General features: G+C 45.4%; 2 protein-coding genes across 2 annotated transcripts in view; one reads left to right on the forward strand and one right to left on the reverse strand.

Moving 5' to 3' along the window:
- The window catches only part of LOC112350514, a 16561-nt gene extending 843 nt beyond the window's left edge, over positions 1 to 15718 (forward strand). The window contains exon 2 of the mRNA XM_024686844.1: positions 15127 to 15718. Coding sequence (XP_024542612.1) covers positions 15127 to 15718 — 592 coding nt within the window. The remainder of the gene's footprint in view (positions 1 to 15126) is intronic.
- A 486-nt stretch (positions 15719 to 16204) lies between these two features.
- Positions 16205 to 18850, reverse strand: LOC9634551 (phenylalanine ammonia-lyase). The gene has a single exon (XM_002981885.2). It carries the CDS (start codon positions 18643 to 18645, stop codon positions 16474 to 16476), a length of 2172 nt encoding a protein of 723 aa, XP_002981931.2. The 5' UTR covers positions 18646 to 18850; the 3' UTR covers positions 16205 to 16473.
- Between the last annotated feature and the right edge of the window lie 3502 nt (positions 18851 to 22352).

The following is a 22352-nucleotide window of genomic DNA, read 5'->3' on the forward strand; positions in this document are numbered from 1 at the left end:
GGGACCCTCTAAATCCCAAGTCTTGAGTGCAATACTTGCTTCGGGACGCCGGGCCGAAACACCGTAGCCTAGTGGCTCGGTATGGGTACCTCTACCCCCCCACTTCCATCCCGAAGGAAGGCCCAAGCCCCTAGGAAGGGCGAGGACCAATGAGCCGCATGGTACTCAAGTGGGGCACCACTCCACATGAGCCGGGAGCACTGCAATCGGTTTCCCTTTCGGGAGTGGGAGCTACTCTTGAGCACTTCCTTGGATGGCCCCTCCAGCACCAACCAAGTCCATACTCATTCCCACCCAGGGCCCTTGGGTCCCAATCTCAACCTCAAGTCGGTTTGGAAGCCCCATTGGAGAGTCCCTTCAAAACTGGTTCCTGGACCTCACTATCCTTACTATACTTTTGGAACCCCTTGCAACCCCCCCCCCCCGGGAGACACACGCTTTGGGCTTTCACCCCTTGACCCATATTAGTATTTGGACTTAGTCTCTGGCTCGATCTCAGACTCGATTTTGGATCCGACTTCGGATTCGGTCTTGGACTCGATTTCGGAGCCGATCTCAGACCCGATCTCGGACCCGACCTCGGACTCGGTCTCAGACCCAATTTCGGATCTCGGACTCCGTCTTGAACTCGGTCTCGAACTCGGTCCCCGAGTTGGCCTCGGACTCGATTTCGGACTCTATCTCAAACTCGGTCTCCGAATCGGTCTTGGACTCGATCTTCGACTTGGTCCCATCCGATGAACTCTTTGTCATTTTGGTCATGCTTTCGGGGTTCCTTTAGCTTACGACACCTCGGCAAGTTGGTTCCTTACAGATGCTAAGGTCTCCATCCAATAAATGGAGGTTGCCACTCTAAAAAACACAAATAATATTAATAAGTGTGACTAACTTCATCACATGCCTAACAACAGATATCATGGCCACGACCATGTCCTCACCTTTGTCCTTGAGTTTGGGCAGCAGTAGTATCAACCTCCATTAGAACAAGATTATTTCCCACAAGAAGTGGGGTTGAAGGACGGGCAGCGAGAAGTAGAAGAGGCAACATTTCATAATGTTATTCCAAGCTAACAGCATTGTCAAGGGTGGCTGAAGTAAGTGCATGCATAAATCCTACAAAATCTTAATAAAGTACTAGCCATAACATTCCCAACTTGATCCATTCCGACATATTATGAGACACATATCCCTAACCCCAAAGTGGAGTCAAAAGGGTGCCATGTGGTAGTGGCTGAGGTGGAAGTCAAACAAATGTAACACATTTGGAATAAAATACTCCAACTTGAAAAAGTCAAGAGCAGGAGTGAAACCTCAATGAGGTGCTCGAGGACCGAGCTTGAAGTGAGAAACAAGGGAGTCTCTAGAAAAGGGGACACAAGAAAAAAGGACACAAGAGGACCAAAACATGACACGTCGAAGAGTCTGAGATGGACCTGAGATGGAGTCCGAGATGAACCCGAGATGGAGCCTAGATGAAGTCCGAGATGGAATCCAAAATGGAATCCGAGATGGACTCGAGATGGACCTGAGATGGAGTCTAAGATGGACTTGAGGTGGAGTCCGAGATGGACCTGAGATGGACCCGAGATGGAGTTTGAGATGGACCCAAGATGGAGTCCAAGATGGAACCAAGACCGAGACCAAGACTGAGTTCGAGTCTAAAACCGAGACTAAGACCAAGTCCGATTCCGAATACTAATACAAGTTGTTGGGTGAAAGCCTAAAGTGATTGTCCCCTAGGCGGCGGCAGCGGGCTGCAGGCAGTTTTAAAAATATAGTAGGGAGAGTGTAAGGGTTGGACCCCAATGGAGCCAATTTGGCCAGGAAAGGCCAGTGTGGCCTAAGAAGGTTGTACTTAGGTGTTGGGTGATAAGATAACCACTGGGAAGTCCAAGGCTAGAGCGAATGTGGACTGACAAGTGAGGTAGCTTGGTGAAGTGTTCAAGAGTCGGCTTTAGTTCCCCCTAGAGATCGAATGGTCAATGCTCCCAGTCCAAGCATGGGTGGCACTACCTACTTAGATACCTGGCATGGCTCAACAGAACCTCACTCTAAGCCCATGGCTAAAGCACCCAAAGGCAAAAGGCGGGGAGAGTACCCATAAGGCTCACATAAGGCCACGGTGTTTCGAAATGTTGTCCCAAAGTCCTGGATGGTGGAAAGAAAAAGGAGCAATCTTCTAGTGTAGTGATCAAGGATGTAGTCACATGATAAGGAAATCCCAGGGAACAAGAGGACTTAGTGGTCAGGCCTATAGGCCTTGATCCAGTGGTAGTGTTGGTGAACATGGCCATGGATAAAAAGGGACTTGGTGGGGACCGAAAAAGAATATTGTAGAAGGCTATTTCCCATGTTTATAGGCATCCTAAGGATGCTAAGGAGTGGATATGGGATGACCACTCATAGACAGATGACCCAGTCTTTGAGAGATAGGATTGTGATGTAGGTGGTGTTGGATCACCGGTGTGACAAAGGTGAATAAACATGGCCTTAGTGTAACAAGCTAATATATCGGTGATACCTTTGGGTGTCAGTCATGGGACGAGACACATGGAGCACTTGGACGAAGTGTAAAGGTTGAGTGGCATAGATGCCATTCTCAAAGCTAGCAAACCCCAAGTCTTGAATTGGACTTATGGAGGTTGTGAATGAAACTCCTCCAAGTGGTTAATGGTGTGGTTAAGTGATTAAAGTAGAATGGAAAAATTGATCACCTACAATTTGGTATTAGAACTGTTCCTTAGTTTGACTTTTATTGGTGCTCAAATATATCACTACTAATGTTGGCATCAGAAAGTCCTAGAAATGGGCCTATCCTTGAAGAGTAGTAGGTTGGGAAGACACTGTAGTTCATGTGTGAACTTATAGGCAAGGTGGTGGATAGAAAAGGGTTAATAATAAAATGACTTTGGGATCTTAGGAACAATATAAAGTTTTCCTTCGAGAGTTAAAAATGTGATCCAAATGAGCGTTTGACTAAGAAAACTAGCTAATGTAGTTGTAGTAAACAACTATAATTGGGATCACAGGAAAGATAAAGACTCCAAAACAATAAAGGAGTCACAAGATTATCTTTATATAATTGAGGATGGTGCTTATGAATTTGAGACCGGAATTAATGACTGTGACAAGTTAAATACAGATAAGGACACAAATCCTTGAAATGGTAGCTGGGGTTACTGTTTATAAATGCTGGAAGAAACCCAAGGAGTTGGGGGTGTACTTAGAGGATGAATTAGTATTCTCATTATAGGGACAAATAGTCCTAAGGGGTAAAGGTAGCCCACAGGGAACAAAAAATAATCAAATGTTGAAATAACACTTGCAAAGATGGTTCTTATGAGTAAGACATGAATACAAGAAGTTGTATTCTAGCGAGCTGGCATCTCAAACGTAGGACTTTATGGGTCATTTGATTAGCAAAGTCCAAAGATGCTAGATGACTCAAGTGGAGTCAAGGAATGGTCCTAAGAGATTAATAAAAACATTTGGACTGAGGTATGTTGTGCCTCACGATGGATGGGGAGGATTATAAAATTCAAATATGAGAACAGTGGGTATCTCATTGATAGCAAAATATACTATACTAAAGTTGTGGAAAAGGTGTTCTCAGAAAAAAGCAACTTTGACACAAAGTTGTATGTAAACATTATAGTGTAGTGCTAATGAATAGTTAACATGAGAAACAACTGTATTAGTCTTGGCAAAGACCTAAACACAAGTAAAAAGTGTTATAAAGATAGGCTTGTGGAGCCGATGGTATGAAGACACCGAATGTGCCAAGGTGTGATGCCTTGAGGTCAAGTTGGCAAGTTCATGAGAACCCCTTCCCAAAGGAATCCTAATGGAAATGGAAATAGCATAGCCTAAGTTGGAAGGCATGCAGTTAGAGTGTGGTGATCCAAATAATAATGGAGGTGTGGAAGCACCAACAATGAGTTGTAAGATTTGACAATTATAAAGCAACTAAACAAAAGGTGCAAAGTAATTGATTGAATTGGTAAAAGATAATTACCTAGGACTTCTTATTGGGATAAAGAAGTTAGAGATACCCTTATGAGGGATAAATTGTTTATGTTGCAATATAATAAATCAATATTGTGAAAGGAATATTTATTGTCAAAGAAGTCCATCATTAGGACACTCAAACACTCTAAAACACCAAGAAATAGTGTTTGGTATCATGAGGATATTAGATAAGGCCCAAGGGACAAAGTCCCTAGCAAATGATGGATAAAAAGTGTTATCCAGCTTCCAAAGTTGTAGAGACGGGAGAAATTTATTTATTCAAATTGGACAAAGCCAAAAAAGGATTTTGGCAAGGCTAGTGATAGGCATATAAAGGCCCATAAGTAATAATGTTAATCTTGGTGTGTGGGATTACAAGGTGAATGTACCCGGATTGAAGAACCACTCCCTAGGCTATCATGTAGGTTCATCCCTAAGAATGCTTGCTAAAGCATGATAGAAAGTGCAAAGCTATCTTCTTAATTTAAAGGAGAATAACTGAAGAAAATGTGTAAAGCCAAAAGCAAATAGTAAGGGGGTAGAACCAAACTATAGGAATCAAAAGGCATAACCAAGGGTGGTTATGCAAGTTGGGAGTGGAGAATTAAATGGGTGCTCGAGCATATTGTTACTAACAACTACGATACCATGGAGTTTAAAACATAGAATTATTCATATTAGACCATATATCAATTAAAAAACTTGTGAAAGGAAAGGCCTTAGCAAATAAGTGACAAAGTTCCTTCAAGGTTCCTAAAGATAATTCTAGATAACTTAGTATCTAGAAAGCCAAAGTGTAAATGGTTCATAGAATATGTGAAATCAAAGTGGCACAGCAAAAGTGTGGTTTTGAAGCTTGCTATAAAGCAAAGCTATCAAGATTGGGGAAGTAGTTCCTAAGTGTTCAAAAAGATAGTTTTGAATGAAAGTTGATAGTCAAGGACTTTCACACTTGCATATGAACCATGTTATGGTGGTCGGATGACTTGCTAAGCAAGATTGGCAAGTCAGGGGAACAAATACCTTAATTGATAGTGCTAACCTCAGAGGGGGTGGCCCATGGGGCCAAGTATGGAGGAGTCTATGCATGATTACAAACTTGTCAAGTGAGAGGATTTGACTGTGTGAAGGAACTAGGTTCCTAAGCTGTGATCTATAACACACTTTAAGTATAAGTTGGTGCACCGGCATAGGGAGTCACGCTAGGCATTTTGGTGTAAGCGACTAAATTTTTCCATTCTACTTTAGTCACTTAACCACACCTCCGACCACTTAGAGGAGTCTCACTCACAACCTCCATAAGTCCTATTTTGGACTTGGGCTTGTTAGCCTCGAGAATGGCATCCCTGCCACTCAACTGTAAGCTCCTAAGTTTGGACTTCCCGGGAGGTCACCCAGCCCAGTACTATTCAAACCAAAGGACGCTTAACCCTAAATATCCCAAGACCCTTAACCGATTGAAAAAGGGAAGTCCAAACTTAGGAGCTTACATCAACCTTTGCACTTGGTCCAAGTGCTCCATGTGTCCGATCCCAAGACTGACACCCAAAGGTACCACTGACATATTGGCTCGTTACGCTAAGGCTATGCCCATTCACCTTTGCCGCACTAGTGGTCCAATACCACTTGCATCACAATCCCGTCTCTCCAAGACTGGGCTGTCCGTCCACGAGTGGTCATCCCAGATCCACTCCTTAGCATCCTTAGGATGCCCACAGACATGGGGAATAGCCTTCCCCAACATCCCTTTGTCAGTTCTTGCCAAGTCCCTTTTCTGTCCATGGCCATATTCACCAACACTGCCACTAGATCAAGGCTCGCAGGCCCAGCCACTAAGTCCCATTGTCCTCTGGGACTTCCTCACCATGTGACTGTATTTGTAGTCACTACACTAGAGGACTGCTCCTCCTCCTTTCCCCGATTTGGGACTTCGGGACAACATTTCGAAACACTATGGCCCTACGCGAGCCCCGTGGGTACTCTCCCCACCTTCCACCTTTAGGTGCTTTAGCCATGGGCTTAGAGTGAGGTTTCGTTGAGCCACACCAGGTATCCAAGTAGGTAGTGCCACCCACACTTGGACTGGGAGTATCGGCCAATTGATCTCCCAGGGGAACTAGAGCCAGCTCTTGAACACTTCACCAAGCTACCCTGCTTGTCGGTCCGTATTCACTCTAGTATTGGACTTCCCAGTGGTCAGTTCATCACCCAACACTGGGTTTGGCTTTCCTAGGCCAAACTGGCCTTTCCTGGCCAAACTGGCTCCACTGTAGTCCTCCCCCCTTACTATACTTTTGGAGCTCACCAAACCCCCCAGGGTCTGGGAGACAAATGCTTTGGGCTTTCACCCTCTCAGACTCGAACTCGGACTCGGACTCGGACTCGGACTCGGACTCGGACTCGGACTCGGACTCGGACTCGGACTCGGACTCGGACTCGGACTCGGACTCGGACTCGGACTCGGACTCGGGCTCGGGCTCGGTCTCGGTCTCGGTCTCGGTCTCGACCTCGGACTCCATCTTGGGTCCTTCTCAGACTCCATCTCGGATTCCATCTCGGGTCCATCTTGGACTCCATCTTGGACTCCGTCTCAGTCCATCTCGGACTCCATCTCGGACTCTATCTCGGGTCCATCTCGGACTCCATCTTGGACTCCATCTCAGATCCATCTCGGACTCCATCTCAGACTCCATCTCAGTCCATCTCGGACTCCATCTCGAACTCCATTTCGGTCCATCTCGGACTCCATCTCGGACTCCATTTCGGTCTATCTCGGACTCCATCTCAAACTCTTCCATGTGTCATATGTTGGTCCTTTTGGGTCCCTTTTTAGAGCCTCGCTTATTGCTCGCTTCATGCTCATTCCTCAAGCACTTTGTTCGGAGTTCCACTCCCACTCTCGACCTTTCAAGGCAGAGCTTTTAGTCCAAACGTGTTACGCTCGTTTGGCTTTCGCTTCGGCCACTACCGCATGGAGCCCTTCCGGCTCCACTTTGGGGCCTAGGGATTTTGTGTCTCACAACTCCACCACCCATAGACGAAATTCAATGTCCTCATCGAATAATAAACCCTTTTATAAAGTAACACCTGCATGTATTACCATTTCCATCCTTGGCACCCAACCAATATTTGTTTATGGTTTGACACCAAAGGCTCACCAGGCCTTGTTTATCCTTTAAGGAGCATAGTCTCTTCAACATAGAGACTCACTCGACCATCTGGGGTGGTTTGCTCCCCTTTTATTGGTTCAATTCTCACTAAACTTGTTAGAGACACCCTCTCTAACTCAATTCCACTACTCATTCTTGAGTTGTCTCAGATTCCATCGACATAACTTTTGCACTTTGGAACTTTTAATTTTGACTTCTCAGGGTCAATTTCTTAAGTGTCTCCGACACCTTACGTTGCACATGGGACAACTCCACTTCCCCATCCTAGGAAGTTCTTTACTTGAGGGCACCATCATCCTCTCTTTGATATCATGCCATCTTTGGCACCAAGTTCCAGTTATTATAATTTGTGCTAGGGCGGCCCACAGCCCTATTATTTGGTTACCTTACCGCTCCCCCCTTTGGAGCATCCACCTTCGCCAAATCGGAGCAGTTGGAAATCCATCCTTGGGGAAACATTGCCTTTCCCACAATCCGTTAGCACCCAATACATTAGTGTTCTTGCCTAACTTTGCCATTTGGATTCTTTCCTATGATTCCCATGGCTCTTTTCTTAACTATTAGTCTTTTGCTCTTATCCTTGATTGTTGCACTCAGCAACATAGGATCGCTACCTTTATTTTTGAGGTTTCCTTTTGGTTCCATAGCAACACTTTGCTTTGCCAAGTCCAGAGGGTGTTCACCCCTAGTACGTCTCTTTAATATTTTCTGCTATGGGCTCTATCCACAGCCCAACTTTTGAGACCCTCCCTTGGATTTCTTATAAAGACTACTTTCCTTGGACTTACTATGCCATCACATTGACATAACTCATTTCCTTTAGGTGTTCTTCCCACTTGGTCACCTTGACCAAGCCTCACTATCATCAATAGTTCAAATCAACACTTTTGAACTAAGAACTTTATCCTTTAAACTCACAAAGACCTTGTCCTTGTTTTAGCCATAAGACCACCTAGTGATCTAACATTGGCACTTTAACAGGTTTGCCAATAGGTACTAGATCTTCCAGACCTTTAAGTTGTTGACCATGACCCCGGGGGCATCCCCCACACTTGGCAGTGCACCCAAGCCAGCCCTTCCGGCTAAGGGTCCATAGCAACTAAGACTAGGTGTCCCCATCTCATTCACCACGTCCTTGGTGCCACTCACACCAAAGTGTTCAAGTTAGATATGCTGAGCCACACTAAGCAATCTAACCGTGCATCACGACTCCGAGGTATCCCTCGCTTGGTGGTGTGCCCAAACCAGTCTCCTCACTAAGAGTCCATGACCACCGAAAAATGAGTGTCCTCATATTCCAAACCATCACCACGCCTTAGTGATTTAGAACTCGAACCCAAGCACTAAATGGTCAGGACTCAAACCCAACTTCCGTATATGCATTTACGGATACCACACAGGATGCCTAGTGTGACTCCCTATGCCGGTGCACCATCATGTATTTAAAGTGCGCTATAGATCACAGCTTAGGAACTTAATTCCTCCGCACTACCAAGTCTTCTCGCTTGACAAGTCTGTGATCATGCATGGACTCCTCTATGCTCGGCCCCATAGGCCACCCCTTTTGAAGTTAGCACCTTCAACTAGGGGATTTGTTCCCCCCGACTTGCCAATCTCACTTAACAAGTCATTTGGCCACCGTAACATGGTTCATGCATAAACGTGAAAGTCCTTAACCATCGACTTTTGTTCAAAGCCCTCTCTTTGAACACTCGGAAACTACTTCCCCAATCTTAATAGCCTCGCCTCATGGCAAGCTTCAAGACCACGCTTCTACTGCGCCACTCTGATTTCGCGCATTCTATGAACCATTTACACTTGGCTGACTAGGTACTTATCTACCTTGGGGAACGTTCAAGGAACTCTGTTCCTTGGCTTGCTAAGGCCTCTCCTTTCGCAAACTTACCAATTACCATATAGTCTAACATGGACAATCCCATGGTTTAGACTCTCCATGGCATCCCAGCCGCTAGTAACAACATACTTGAGCACCCACTTGATTCTCCACTCTCAACTTGCATAAGCACCATTGGTCATGCCTGTCAATTCCTATGGTTCAGTTCTATCCTTATACTATTTGCCTTTTGGCCTCATACATTTCCTTCGGTTATTCTCCTCCAGACTAGGAAGATAGCTTTGCACTTTCTACCATGCCTTGGCAAGTATTCATAGGGATGAATCTACCCGATAGCCTAGGGAGTGGTTCCTAAATCCGGGTTTGCTCACCTTGTAATCCCACACACTAGGATCACCATTGCTACTTATAGGCCTTTATATGCCCATCACTAGCCTTGCCAAAATCCCTCTTTGATTTTGTCCAATTTGGGTAGATGGACTTCTCCTGTCTCCACAACCTTGGACATTTGGATAACACCTCTTATCCTTTATTCGCTAGGGACTTTATCCCTTGGGCATTATCCATTGCCCTCATGACACCAAATACCCCCTTCTGGTGTTCTAGAGTGTTTGGGTGTCCCAATGATGGCCTCTTTGACAATGAGTATCCCCTTTTCAACATTGACTTGCTATGTCGCAACATAAGCAATTTATCCCTTATAAGGGTATATTGAACTTCCTTATCCCAATAAGAAGTCTTAGGTAGTTGCCTTCTACCAGTTTATGAATTGTTTTGCACCTTTTGCTTAGTTGCCTCATAGTTGTCAAGTCCTACAACTCATTGCTGGTGCTTCCACACCTTCATCATTATCTGGGTCACCACACTCTAACCACATGCCTTTCAATTTAGGCTATGCTATTCTCATTTCCATTGGGATTCCTTTGGAAGGGGTTCTCATGAACCCATTAACTTGACCTCAAGGCAGCACACCTTGGCACTTTCGGTGTCTCCACACCATTAGCTCCACGAGCCTACCTTTATGACACTTCTTACTTGTGTCCAGGTATTTTTACCAAGACCAATATGGTTGTCTCTTAGGCTAATTATCCATTAGCATTGCACCATAGAGTTCATGCACAACTTTGTGTCAAAGTTGTTTTCTTCCGGGAAACTCTTTCCCACGACTTTAGCATGGCACCTTTTGCCATCAATGAGATACATACTGCTCTCATGCTTGGATCTCAAGATCCTCCCCATCCTTCGTGGGGCACCACACACCTCAGTCCAAATGCTTTCCTCAGGCCCTTAGGATTATTCTTTGACTCTATTGGAGTCATTCGATCTTTTGGACTTTGTTAATCCAACAACCTAGGAGGTCCTACTTTTGAGGTGCTAACTCACTGGAATACAACTCCTTGTATTCATGTCCTACTCACAAAGACCATCTTTTGCAAATGTTACTCCGACACTTGATTTGTTCTCTAGGGGCAACCTTTCGCCCCTTAGGACCACTTGTCCATGTGATGAGAATACCAACTCATCCTCTAAATACACCCCCAACTCTTTGGGTTGTTCCAGCATTTATTAGAGGTAGCTCCGGCTACTATTTCAAGGACTTGTGTCCTTTTCTGTATTTGACCTCCCACAGTTATTACTTCTGGTCTCAAATTCGTCAGCACCAACCTCAACTTCATGAGGGTAATTTTGTGACTCTTTTATTGTTTTGGAGTCTCTATCTTCCTTGTGATCCCAACTATAGTTGTTTATCACAACTACATTAGCCAGTTTGCTGAGTCAAACGCTCATCTGGATCACATCCTCAACTCAATGAGGAAAACCTTGCACTGTTCCCAAGATCCCAAAGTCGTTTCATCATTGGCCCTTTTCTATCAACCACCTTGCCTACAAGTTCACACGTGAACTATAGTGGAGAGCCATGTTTTCCCGACTTGCTACTCCTCAAGGACAAGCCCACTCCTAGGACCTTTCGATGCCAACACTAGTGGTGATATACTTCAGCACCAATAAAAGTCGGACTAAGGAATAGCTCCGATACCAAATTGTAAGCAACTAAATTTTTCCATTCTACTTTAATCACTTAACCACACCTTTGACCATTTAGAGGAGTCTCACTCACAACCTCCATAAGTCTTATTTTGGACTTGGGCTTGCTAGCCCCGAGAATGGCATCCCCGCCACTCAACCTTTGCACTTGGTCCAAGTGCTCCACGTGTCCGATCCCAAGACTGACACCCAAAGGTACCACTGATATATTGGCCCGTTACACTAAGGCTATGCCCATTCACCTTTGCCGCACTGGTGGTCCAATACCACTTGCATCACAATCCCGTCTCTCCAAGACTGGGCTGTCCGTCCACGAATGGTCATCCCAAATCCACTCCTTAGCATCCTTAGGATGCCCATAAACATAAGGAATAGCCTTCCCCAACATCCCTTTATCAGTTCCTGCCAAGTCCCTTTTCCGTCCATGGCCATGTTCACCAACACTGCCATTAGATCAAGGCCCGCAGGCCCGGCCATTAAATCCCATTGTCCTCTGGGACTTCCTCACCATGTGACTGTATCTGTAGTCACTACACTAGAGGACTGCTCCTCCTCCTTTTCCCCATTTGGGACTTCGGGACAACATTTCGAAACACTGTGGCCCTACGCGAGCCCCGTGGGTACTCTCCCCACCTTCCGCCTTTAGGTGCTTTAGCCATGGGCTTAGAGCGAGGTTCCGTTGAGCCACACCAGGTATCCAAGTAGGTAGTGCCACCCACACTTGGACTGGGAGTATCGGCCAATCGATCTCCCAGGGGAACTAGAGCCGGCTCTTGAACACTTCACCAAGCTACCCTGCTTGTCGGTCCGTATTCACTCTAGTATTGGACTTCCCAGTGGTCAGTTCATCACCCAACACTGGGTCTGGCCTTCCTGGGCCAAACTGGCCTTTCCTGGCCAAACTGGCTCCACTGCAGTCCTCCCCCCTTACTATACTTTTGGAGCTCACCAAACTCCTCAGGATTTGGGAGACGAACGCTTTGGACTTCGAAAATGGAGGTAGTGATCCTATGTTGCTTGGTGCAATAGTCAACAGATAGGAGCAAAAAGCTAGTGGCTAAGAAAGAGTCATAGGAATCATGGGAAAGAATCCAAATGACAAAATTAGGCTAGAAACACTAATGTGTTGGATGTTAACAGATATTGAGAAAGGCAATGTGTTTCCAAAGATGGATTCCCAACTACTCTGATTTGGCAAAAGTGGAAGCTCCAAAGGAGGGAGCAGTAAAGTAGCCAAATGATGGGGCCATGGATAGCCCTAACACAAATTATAATAACTGGAACTTAGTGCCAAAGGTGGCAGAAAATAGAAAAGAGGATGATGGTGTCCTCAAATAAAGAACTTCCTAGGATAGGGAAGTGAAGTTTGCACAATATGTGCAATGCAAAGTGTTGGAGACATCTAGGGAATTGACTTCAAGAAGTCAAATTTAAAAGTTTCAAACTGGAAAAAGTTATATCGATGGAAACTAAAACTTCTTGAGAATGAATAGTGGGATGAGATAGAGAGTGTCACTAACAGGTTTAATGAGAACTAAACTAATAAAAGGAAAGAACCACCACAAGTGGTCGAATGAATCTCTAAGTTGGAGAGACTATGCTCCCTAGAGGATAGACAAAGCATGGTGAGCCTTCGGTGTCAAACCATTGACAAATATTGGCTAAGTGCCAAGGATGGAAAGGGTAATACATGCTAGTATTACTTTATAAAATAGTTTATCGTTCGATGAGGACATCAAACTTCGTTTATGGGTGGTGGAGTGGTAAGACATAAATCCCTAAGCCCTAAAGTGGAGCCAAAAGGGTGCCACGTGGTAGTGGCTAAGGTGGAAGCCAAATGAATGTAACATATTTGGACTAAAACGCTCCAACTCGAAAAGGTTGAGAGCGGGAGTGGAACCCTCAACAAGGTGCTCAAGGACCAAGTTTGAAGTGAGAAATAAGTGAGTTTAGAAAAGGGGACACAAGAGGACTAACATATGATATATAGAAAAGTCCGAGATGGACCCAAGATGAAATCCGAGATAGACCCGAGATGGAGTCTGAGATGGAACCGAGACCAAGACAGAGTCCAAGTCCGAAACTAAGACTGAGACCGAGTCTAAGTCCGAGTCCAAGTCTAAGTCTGAATACTAATACAAGCTGTTGGGTGAAAGCTTAAAGCAATTATCCCCCAGGGGGGGCTACAGAGGTGCAGAGGGTTCCAAAAGTATAGTAGGGAGAGTGTGGGGGTTGGACCCTAGTAGAGCTAGTTTGGCCAGGAAAGGCTAGTTTGGCCCAAGAAGGTTGTACCCAGGTGTTGGGTGATGAGATAACCATTAGGAAGTTCAAAGTTAGAATAAATATGGACCGACAAGCAGGGTAGTTTGGTAAAGTGTTCAAGAGCCAGCTTTAATTCCCCCGGGAGATCGAATAGTCAATGCTCCCAGTCCAAGCATAAGTGGCACTACCTATTTAGATACCTGGCGTGGCTCAACGAAACTTCACTCTAAGCCCATATCTAGAGCACCCAAAGGCAAAAGGCAAGGAGAGTACCCATAAAGCTTGCATAGAGTCACAATGTTTTAAAATGTTGTCCCAGAGTCCCAAATAGTGGAAAAGAAAAGGAACAATCCTTTGGTGTAGTGAGCAAGGATGCGGTCACATGATAAGGAAGTCCTAGAGAACAAAGGGACTTGGTCAAGCCTGTGGGCCTTGATTCAATAGTAGTGTTGGCAAACACGGCCATGGATAAAAAGGGACTTAGTGGGGACTAAAAGAAGGATATTAGGGAAAGCTATTCCCCATGTCTACAGACATTCTAAGGATGTTAAGAAGTGGATCTGGGATGACCACTCATGAACAAATGACCTAATCTTTGAGAGATAAGACTGTGATGTAGTTGATGTTGGATCACCAGTGTGACAAAGGTGAATAGACATGGCCTTAGCGTAACAGGCTGATATATCAGTAGTACTTTTGGGTGTCGGTCATAGGACCAGACATGTAGAGCACTTGGAATAAGTGCAAAGGTTAAGTGGCATGGATGCCATTCTTGGGGCTAGCAAACCCTAAGTCTTGAATTGGACTTCTGAAGGTTGTGAATGAAACTCCTCTAAGTGGTTAAAGGTGTGGTTAAGTGACTAAAGTAGAATGGAAAAATTAGTCGCTTACACATATTTAACTCTGCATGAAGCAAGAAGTTATGGAAACAAATGCCATATTGCATCATTGATTCAAATGGCTCTTTGACGAAAACGATGCAATTGTTAGAAAGTATCATCACAATCATCGACATGTCTAAATGTTCGTTTGAAAACATCTGAGAGAATGCTCCAATCCGCACGAGTGGTTGCACTCAAGCCATTGTATCATTGAAGTGTTGTCCCTTGGAAACATGTGGGAAATTCATGTAAACGCTAAGCATTATCCTAAGAATGATATGTGGCAATCACCATAAAGTGATTAAACCAATAGTATATATCATCCCCAGGATTCCTATGGAATAACTCCAATTGAACACAAAAATTAGCAGCAAGAATAGGAGGAATTATACTATGCACCATAAGTGCCACCATCAATTGAATTTGGTTGTTCAATTGCAATTACATAGTATCAAGCAATTGCACTAACTATTATTCTAAAATTAAAGGAGGAGGAGACTATTGCTCTACCATGAAAATGAATGAAAAAGGAAAGAACAAAAGAAAAAAAATTGAAAAAAGTAAAAGGAAAAGAAGATTTAGATAATGTAAAAACTAAATCCAAACCAAAATCCCAAATTTAAACACTCTACAAGGACGATCAAAAGTGCTCCTCACTGTGAGTGTATAAAATATAGAAGTGGAATATAAAAATATATATATCAATTAACCCAAAAACCCTAATTTATATATAAGAGCGAATGGTTCAATCTGATAGTTACTAAAATCCCACTATGCTAATATTAATATACGGCACTTTAACCTCACACATTTAAATTTCCATTATCTTTTATTTTTGGGTTTGTAAAATTTTTTGGCAAAAGATTCTAAATCAAGATTCCATTAGGGCTTATAAAACTTGCAGAATATATGAAGTTTTGTCCCGCGCGAGCGAGGGAGGGCATTCTTGGAGTCATGGCGGGGGCGGCGCCTCTGGATTTTCGATTCCTCGACGAGGGGCTAGGCGGCGCCAAGAACAAGAAGCACAAGCGCGATGCCGATCAGGCGGCGATGGATGTGGAGGAGCAGTGGCAGGAGGAGACGGCAGGCTTTGGACCAGAGCCTCGTCCTGCTTGGATGAGGGAGATTCCAGGCCCGTCTACGGTAAGCCCAGCTACGACAGCGTGATCGCGGGGAAGGTGTCAGGGCGCAAGTGGAAGGAGGTGAAGACGTGCCGCGCGTCGGCGCTGTGGGTGAGCGTCGAGGGCAGCAGCCTGGAGGAGCGCGCCAAGGCCAAGCGCATCGCGGCAGAGTTCCGGGAGCGCAAGCAGCAGCTCAAGGAGCAAATCCGGGCCAACAAGGTGGACAAGCGAAAGAGGCTGGAGGAGTACAAGAAGAGGAAGGAGGAAAACGTGAAGAAGTCGGGGTTGAAGCTCCAGAAGGTGACCAACCTCAAGAAACTCCAGAAAATGTCCAAGAGGGAAAAGAAGAAATTGGTGGCACAGCACGGCAATTAAAGGTGGCAGTGTGTCGCACAGATCTGCGAGAGAAAGTAAGTGCTAGACTCGATTGTTAGATCGATCGATAGTTTTATTTTTTCTCTCCTGTTTTTTGTCACTTTAATTCCTTGTTGTTGCCTGAGAAGGACCAGAGATTATCGCCGGGCTCTTCTCTCAGACCGATCAGCGAAAAAGAAAGCAAAGAAAGAAAAAACAATTCTAGAGCCTCGGATGTTGCAGTAGATGGAAGGCCCAGCTACTCATGCAAGTGAGCTACAGTGGTGTTGATTTCCTCAACGTTTAGAACAGCTCTTCTCCACTCGTTACTTGACTTTCGGCCGGCTCGATTTGGCTCGGCTCGGCTGCTTTAAAGGTTCCTACTGGTTTCCTGATTGGACGGACAAAATCCAAACTTCCATTGGTGTTGGAACCCAAGAGAAAGTCGAGAGGCGATAACCTTTTCATCCGCTTAGAAGAAAGCAGGAGAGCAACTAGGCAACGAGAGACAAACTCGCCAACATTTCATTAGATGTACACAATAAATACAACAGCCGCCACAGCAGTAACAGCAGCAGCAAGAAGAAGAAAAAAACCAAGAGACAGAAGAGCGGATGATGTCAGAAAAAAATGGATGAACCGGGAAGAGATCTCGAAATCTTTGAACGTCCCGTGCCGCGTTCTGAGAAAAGGAAGGAGAAGCTGAAGAGAAACACAAGAAGTGTGCTCGCTCGCTGACCCGCTCGTTTGATCGAGAGCTAGCGAGTTAGCGCAGCTCAAAAACTGGGCGTTCCGGACCAGCCATCGAGACACTTCAACAAGGGAGCAACAAGCTTCCCCTGGCAGATGGCATCGTAGACTTTGGTGAAGTCCTCGCCGGGCGTTCCACTCTTGGTCCCCATGAGCAGCGCAGTTCCAGCACCTTTCCTCACAAACTCATACAGCGGCGCCGAGGCACAGTCGAAGATCCGGTTTGGCAGCACCGCGTTACCGCTCTCGTACGCCTCCCTGGCCGCCGGGACCTCGACACTCAACGCCGCCTTGAGCTCCTCCTCGAACAGCCCGATCTTGTGCAACACCGAGGAGCTCTCGTCCCCGATGTTCTTCAAGGCGTGCTCGACGAGAACCTGGCGGAGCTTCTGCATGAGCGGGTATCCAGCGCTGGCCGGATCATCGATGTAGGTGAAGACGTGCTGGTTGTCCACCACGGACAGGAGCTCCTTCTCGCAGAAGCGCGACGGCAGCAGCGCTCCGGCAGCTCCGGTGGTGACCGTGTTCTTAGCGGCGTGAGAGACGGTCTGCTTCACGGTGGCTTGCAAGTTCTCCTCGAGGTGGCGGAGGTCGATGGCCTGGCACAATGCCACCAGATACGTCGACGACATGAGCTTGAGGATGTCGAGAGCTTCCACCGTCTTGCGAGCGGAGACGAGGCCGAGAGAGTTCACGTCCTGGTTGTGCTGCTCGGCGCTCTGGACGTGGGTGGTGACCGGGTTGGCCAGGTACTGGAGCTCCGAGGTGTACGAGGCCATGGCGATCTCGGCACCTTTGAAACCATAGTCCAAGCTCGGGTTGGATCCGCCGCTCAAGTTGGAAGGCAGGCCGTTGTTGTAGAAGTCATTGACGAGCTCCGAGAACTGCGCGAACATGAGCTTCCCGATGGCCGCCACCGCCAAGCGCAAGTTATCCATGGACACACCGATGGGCGTCCCCTGGAAGTTCCCGCCGTGGAGGGCCTTGTCGCGAGCAACATCGATGATCGGGTTGTCATTCACGGAGTTGATCTCGCGCTGGATGGAGTGAGTGGCGTGGCGGATGACTTCGATCTGGGGGCCGAGCCACTGCGGGGAGGTGCGCAGCGCGTAGCGGTCCTGCTTGGGCTTCTTGAGGGAGTCGGTCTCGTGGAGCTTGGCGGCGGCTTTCATGTAGGAGCTCCCGGCGAGGACATGTTCCATGATGGCGGCGGCCTCGATCTGGCCGGGGTGGTGCTTGAGCTTGTGCGTCAGCGGATCCGTGAACTCGGGCTTGCCTTGCATCGCCTCGCAGAACATCGCGGACAGGATCTCGGCCAGGAGCGCCAGGACGTTGGCGTCGAAGCAGGCGATGGAGGCCACCGCCGCGCCGACTGCCGTGCCGTTAACGATGGCGAAGCCTTCCTTGGGCTGGAGCTCGAACGGCTGCTCCACGCCGACGAGCTTGAGCGCCTCGGCGCTGGTGACGACCTTCCCACCCGGCAAGACGGCGCGCACGTTGGATCGGCCGCTGAGCAGCCCGGCAATGTAGCTGAGAGGGACGAGATCGCCGGAGGCAGTGATCGTCCCGCGGAGTGGGATCCGCGCCACGATGCCCGAGTTGACGAGCTTCTCCATGGCGGACAGGATCTCCCACCGGATGCCCGAGTAGCCCTGGAGGAGCGTGTTGGTGCGCACCAGCATCGCGGCGCGCGCGAAGGCCAGCGGGAGAACGTTGGTCGAATCGTCGTCGCTGAAGATCCCGGCGTTGAGGACGCGGATGAGCTCGCGCTGGAGCCCCACGCCCTGGTTGATCCGGCGGTGGGAGGTGGCGCCGAATCCAGTCGTGACACCGTAGATGTCGGTCCCCTTCATCGCATTGTCGAGTACCCAGTTGGAGCTCTCGTCCACCCTCTTCTTGGCGGCGGCGGAATCCAAGCGTACCTGGGCGCCGCGCTTGGCCACCGCCGCCACCTGGGCGATGGTGAGCGTGGTGCCCTCGATCGAGAAGCTGGGCTTGGCGGCGCCGTAGACGGTGTGGACCATCTCGCGGACCTCCTCGAGGTGGCTACCCGACATCGCCGCCGCGGCCTTCTTCCAGCTGAGGGGATCGGAGGTGTCGTAGCGCGGAGTGGAATTGGGGAGGCAGAGCGTGGGATCTGGCGACACCCGGACGAGCGGCGAGTAGGAGGAGGTTGTGTCGCTGCCGTTGGCCACCATTTTCGCTTCTTCCCCTGGATCGATCGATCGATTGAGGGAGGATTTGTCTAGCTCCTGCAGCAGGGGAGGAATGAGAAGCCCAAATTGAGAGCGCCGGTAAATCGAGCTCCTGCCAATGCACAAGACGAGGATGCGTGGAATCGATTGCCCGGCCTTGCCCTGTTCTCCGATCGAATCGTCCTCTCTCTCGGATCAAATCGAATGTTTGCGCTCTTCTTTCTGTGTTCTTCTTCTTTTGTGCGTTGGAAAAAGAGAGAAGAGAGAACACTGATCCGTGCCAGCGTTTGAACTACGCTTTATACCCGCGGATGAGGGCTGCGCGGTCATGGCCATGGCCATGACTGGCATGATGTGGCAGCCGGATGCCCCGAGAATATTCTGGGCCGGACCAACCTACGGCTGCGCCGCTGTAGGGAAATAAAACACATGGGCGGCAACCGCGGCGTCCAGGTGGACGGCCGGATTGTCAAGCCCACATGGCGGACGGGTGGATAGACTGGTGGGCATGCTGGTCATGGTGACGTGGAGCCCTAAAAGGTTGATGCATGTATGCTAATATCTATCTTTTTGTTTGGGGGTTCTCTTCTTTCTTGTGTATGTGTGGGGTTGTTATATGCTGTTTGGAGAGACCAGCCATCTCCCCTTTATGTTTTGATCAATCTGAAATGCCTTTGTTATTTGGTTTGGTGGACCTATCTACAGTGTTTATGCAATTTGCCTATTATAGTTCTTCAGCATGCATTGTGTAGTTTTCTCTCTTCCTTGATTTCCTAGTGGTTTCAATGCCCTATTTGTTGCTCTAACACACCACATGCTTAATAACTAAAGGACTTGCCAAATAATTTATAATAGTTCAAATATAAAGGGAAAAGGGGTATTTGGATTTTCGATGGTGATCTATTATGCTAAGTTTAAGTTAGTACTTTGTTTCTTTGAGAATTTGCTTATAAAGTGTTAGAAAAGGTTATAACATTCACTTGTTATAACTTGTTGGTTTATTCGTTAACACTTTGAGTAAATTGTTGGATGAAGAAGGTGTATAATTGAGGCATTGACATCACTAGCATTTATGTTAGTGAAAGTGGCATTGTAATTTCGAGTGATGAGGAATTTTCTTTACATCTTGATTTTTCATGTCATTTTTTTTGTTAATGCATTGTAATTTCGAGTGATGAGGAATTTTCTTTACATCTTGATTTTTTATATCATTTTTTTTGTTAATGTTTTGCTTTCACATTGGATCTTAAAGGTGATTGAAGAAAAGTATTAATGCAATGTAGATATTTGAAGCTATGGTTTTCATGATCAAATCTTGGGTATTCACTTTGCATTTTGCGGATGTTGATGTCGGATTTGGAAATATGGGCATAATGTTAGCATGCTATTAGGTTATAAAAATTTGTGTTGAGGTGAACCTATATGAAGTTGTATGTAAAAGAAAGTTGGTTGAGTCTTGAAAGTTTATATTTTTAGACTAAAAATCATTCTTTCTTTAGGATGGAAATTTTCCACAAATTTTCTTAAACTTTTCCAATGGCTGATCTATTGATCATTTTGTTCAAAAACCATTTTGTTTTCAAAAGCCAATACAAACTAGTGAAGTGATCTTGGTTAGCTTAGACCTTAGTAAATAGTTTGTAAGATGCGACCTAAAAGGGATGTTAACTTTTAGGCTAAAATAATTGAGTTTAGATAGAGTCTGAAGTTGGTATAGAAAAGTGGCCATTACACTTTTCTATAAAGGTGATCTTTGTGTCTTTGTTTTGTAACATTATGTTTGATGGCAAGTTGCATCTTGCATTTTATTAAACTCTATGAGAGTAGTGAACTTTTATTAATTTTGACTTGGTCTTAGTGGCCCTACATCTTGGTTGAGGATAGTGATGTCTAACTTAGTTGTTTGCAGTTAAAATGTTAATATCCATATTATAGCCTTGTCTATGAGGAAGTTGTATACTAATATGAGACCATTTCATCATCTTTACTTTAGTTTTAACTAGTTAACCTCTTCAAGATATACTCAAAATTATTAGTTATACGTGTTTATGAGTTTATTACAATTTGATTAGATTTGAGTGGTCATTTAATCGTGCTTATTCATGAACCTTTATCTTATACCTAGGGTATTACATTTATATTGGACAAATATATAACTTGATGATATGAGTTTAGTGTTTAGATTTTATGAAAGACAAGTTAAAAAGTGATTGTTAGTTATCTTGCAATTAGTGATTGCTTATAAATTTTATTAAGGACTTGCTTTACTTAATGAAAATTTGTTAGTGATAGGTTTACTTTACTGGATAGGATTGTGTTATTAAACTTGTATGGTTTTTCCATATTAGTATATCAATTCCACCTTTATCAATTTTATATAGTTGTGTTTAATCTGTGGTGTTGGATTTCATTGAGTCTTAAATGTGATGAATCACTCATTGATGATATGTTATTTATAACTATATATTGTTGAAGGATTAGTTTCAGATATTGAGTAAAATATTTTTGACTTTGGTTAGTTTGGTTACTAAAGAGTTTTGAGTGGTGATTCACTTTTACTTTCTTCTAGCTTTGTTTTGGTGTTGATAGCATTGAAGTGATGCTTTGTCATTTACAAAAAGCTTTGACCTAAAAAGTCAAGAATGGGAGTGGAACTATAAATTAAGTGCTCAAGGGATGAGCATGAAGCAATTAGTGAATGAGTCTCCAAAAAGGGACACAAAAAAGACTAATACATGGCAAGTGTTGTGACATATGGAACTATCAAGAACAAGATAGAATCTGAGATGGAGTCTGAGATGGACCCAAGATGGAGTCTGAGATGGACCCAAGATGGAGTTCGAGATGGACCCAAGATGGAGTCCAAAACTAAGATTGAGACTGAAACCAAGTCTAAGTTTGAGCCCAAGTTCAAATCCAAGTCCAAGTCTAAGTCTAAGGGTGAAAGCCCAAAACAATTATCTCCTATAAACTTTAGGAATTCCAAAAGTATAGTAGGCGTTAGTTTGGCCAGGAAAAGCCAGTGTGACTAACTATATCCATGTATTGGATGATGGTATAGCTATTAAAGAGTCCAAGGCTAAATATAAGCTCCTAAGTTAGGATTTCCCGGGAGGTCACCCAGCCCAGTACTATTCAAACTTAATAACAATTACCCCAAGTATCTCAAGACCCTTAACCGATTGAAAAAAGGGGTGCACTATTATTCATGGACCCTTTCCCTCTATATTTGAATCTTATGAATCATATCTCAAGTCATTCCCTTTGATTGCTTACACTAAAGTTGAAAAGTCCTTTTATGTAGTGATTAAGGATATGATCACATGGTGAAGAAGTTTTAGATATCGGTGGAAGCCTTTCAGGCTAATGACAATGTTGGCAAGTATGGCTGTGGATGGGGACTTGGTGGGAATTAAAAAAAGAACATTAGGAAAGGGTGTTCCTTATATTTTCCAGCATCTTAAAGATGCTAAAATGTGGTTATAAAATGACCACTCATAGATAGATTTTGAGAAATGGGTTTGTAATGCAAGTGGTCTTAAACCACTAAGGTGACAAAAATGAATGGGCATAGATTTAACATAATAGACTGATATATTGGTAATACCTTTGGGTGTTGGTTATAAGATGGAACAAGTAGAACATTTAAACCAAGTGTAAAGGCTAAGTGGCATAAATGTCATTTATGAGGTTAGCAATTCCCTAAGTTC

This window comes from Selaginella moellendorffii, unplaced genomic scaffold (assembly GCF_000143415.4).
Source record: "Selaginella moellendorffii unplaced genomic scaffold, v1.0 SELMOscaffold_51, whole genome shotgun sequence".
NCBI classification, from domain to species: Eukaryota; Viridiplantae; Streptophyta; class Lycopodiopsida; order Selaginellales; family Selaginellaceae; genus Selaginella; species Selaginella moellendorffii.

What these genes read in the sequence shown, in the direction of transcription:
- LOC9634551 (XM_002981885.2), bottom strand. Translation starts at nt 18,645, where the DNA reads ATGGTGGCCAACGGCAGCGACACAACCTCCTCCTACTCGCCGCTCGTC.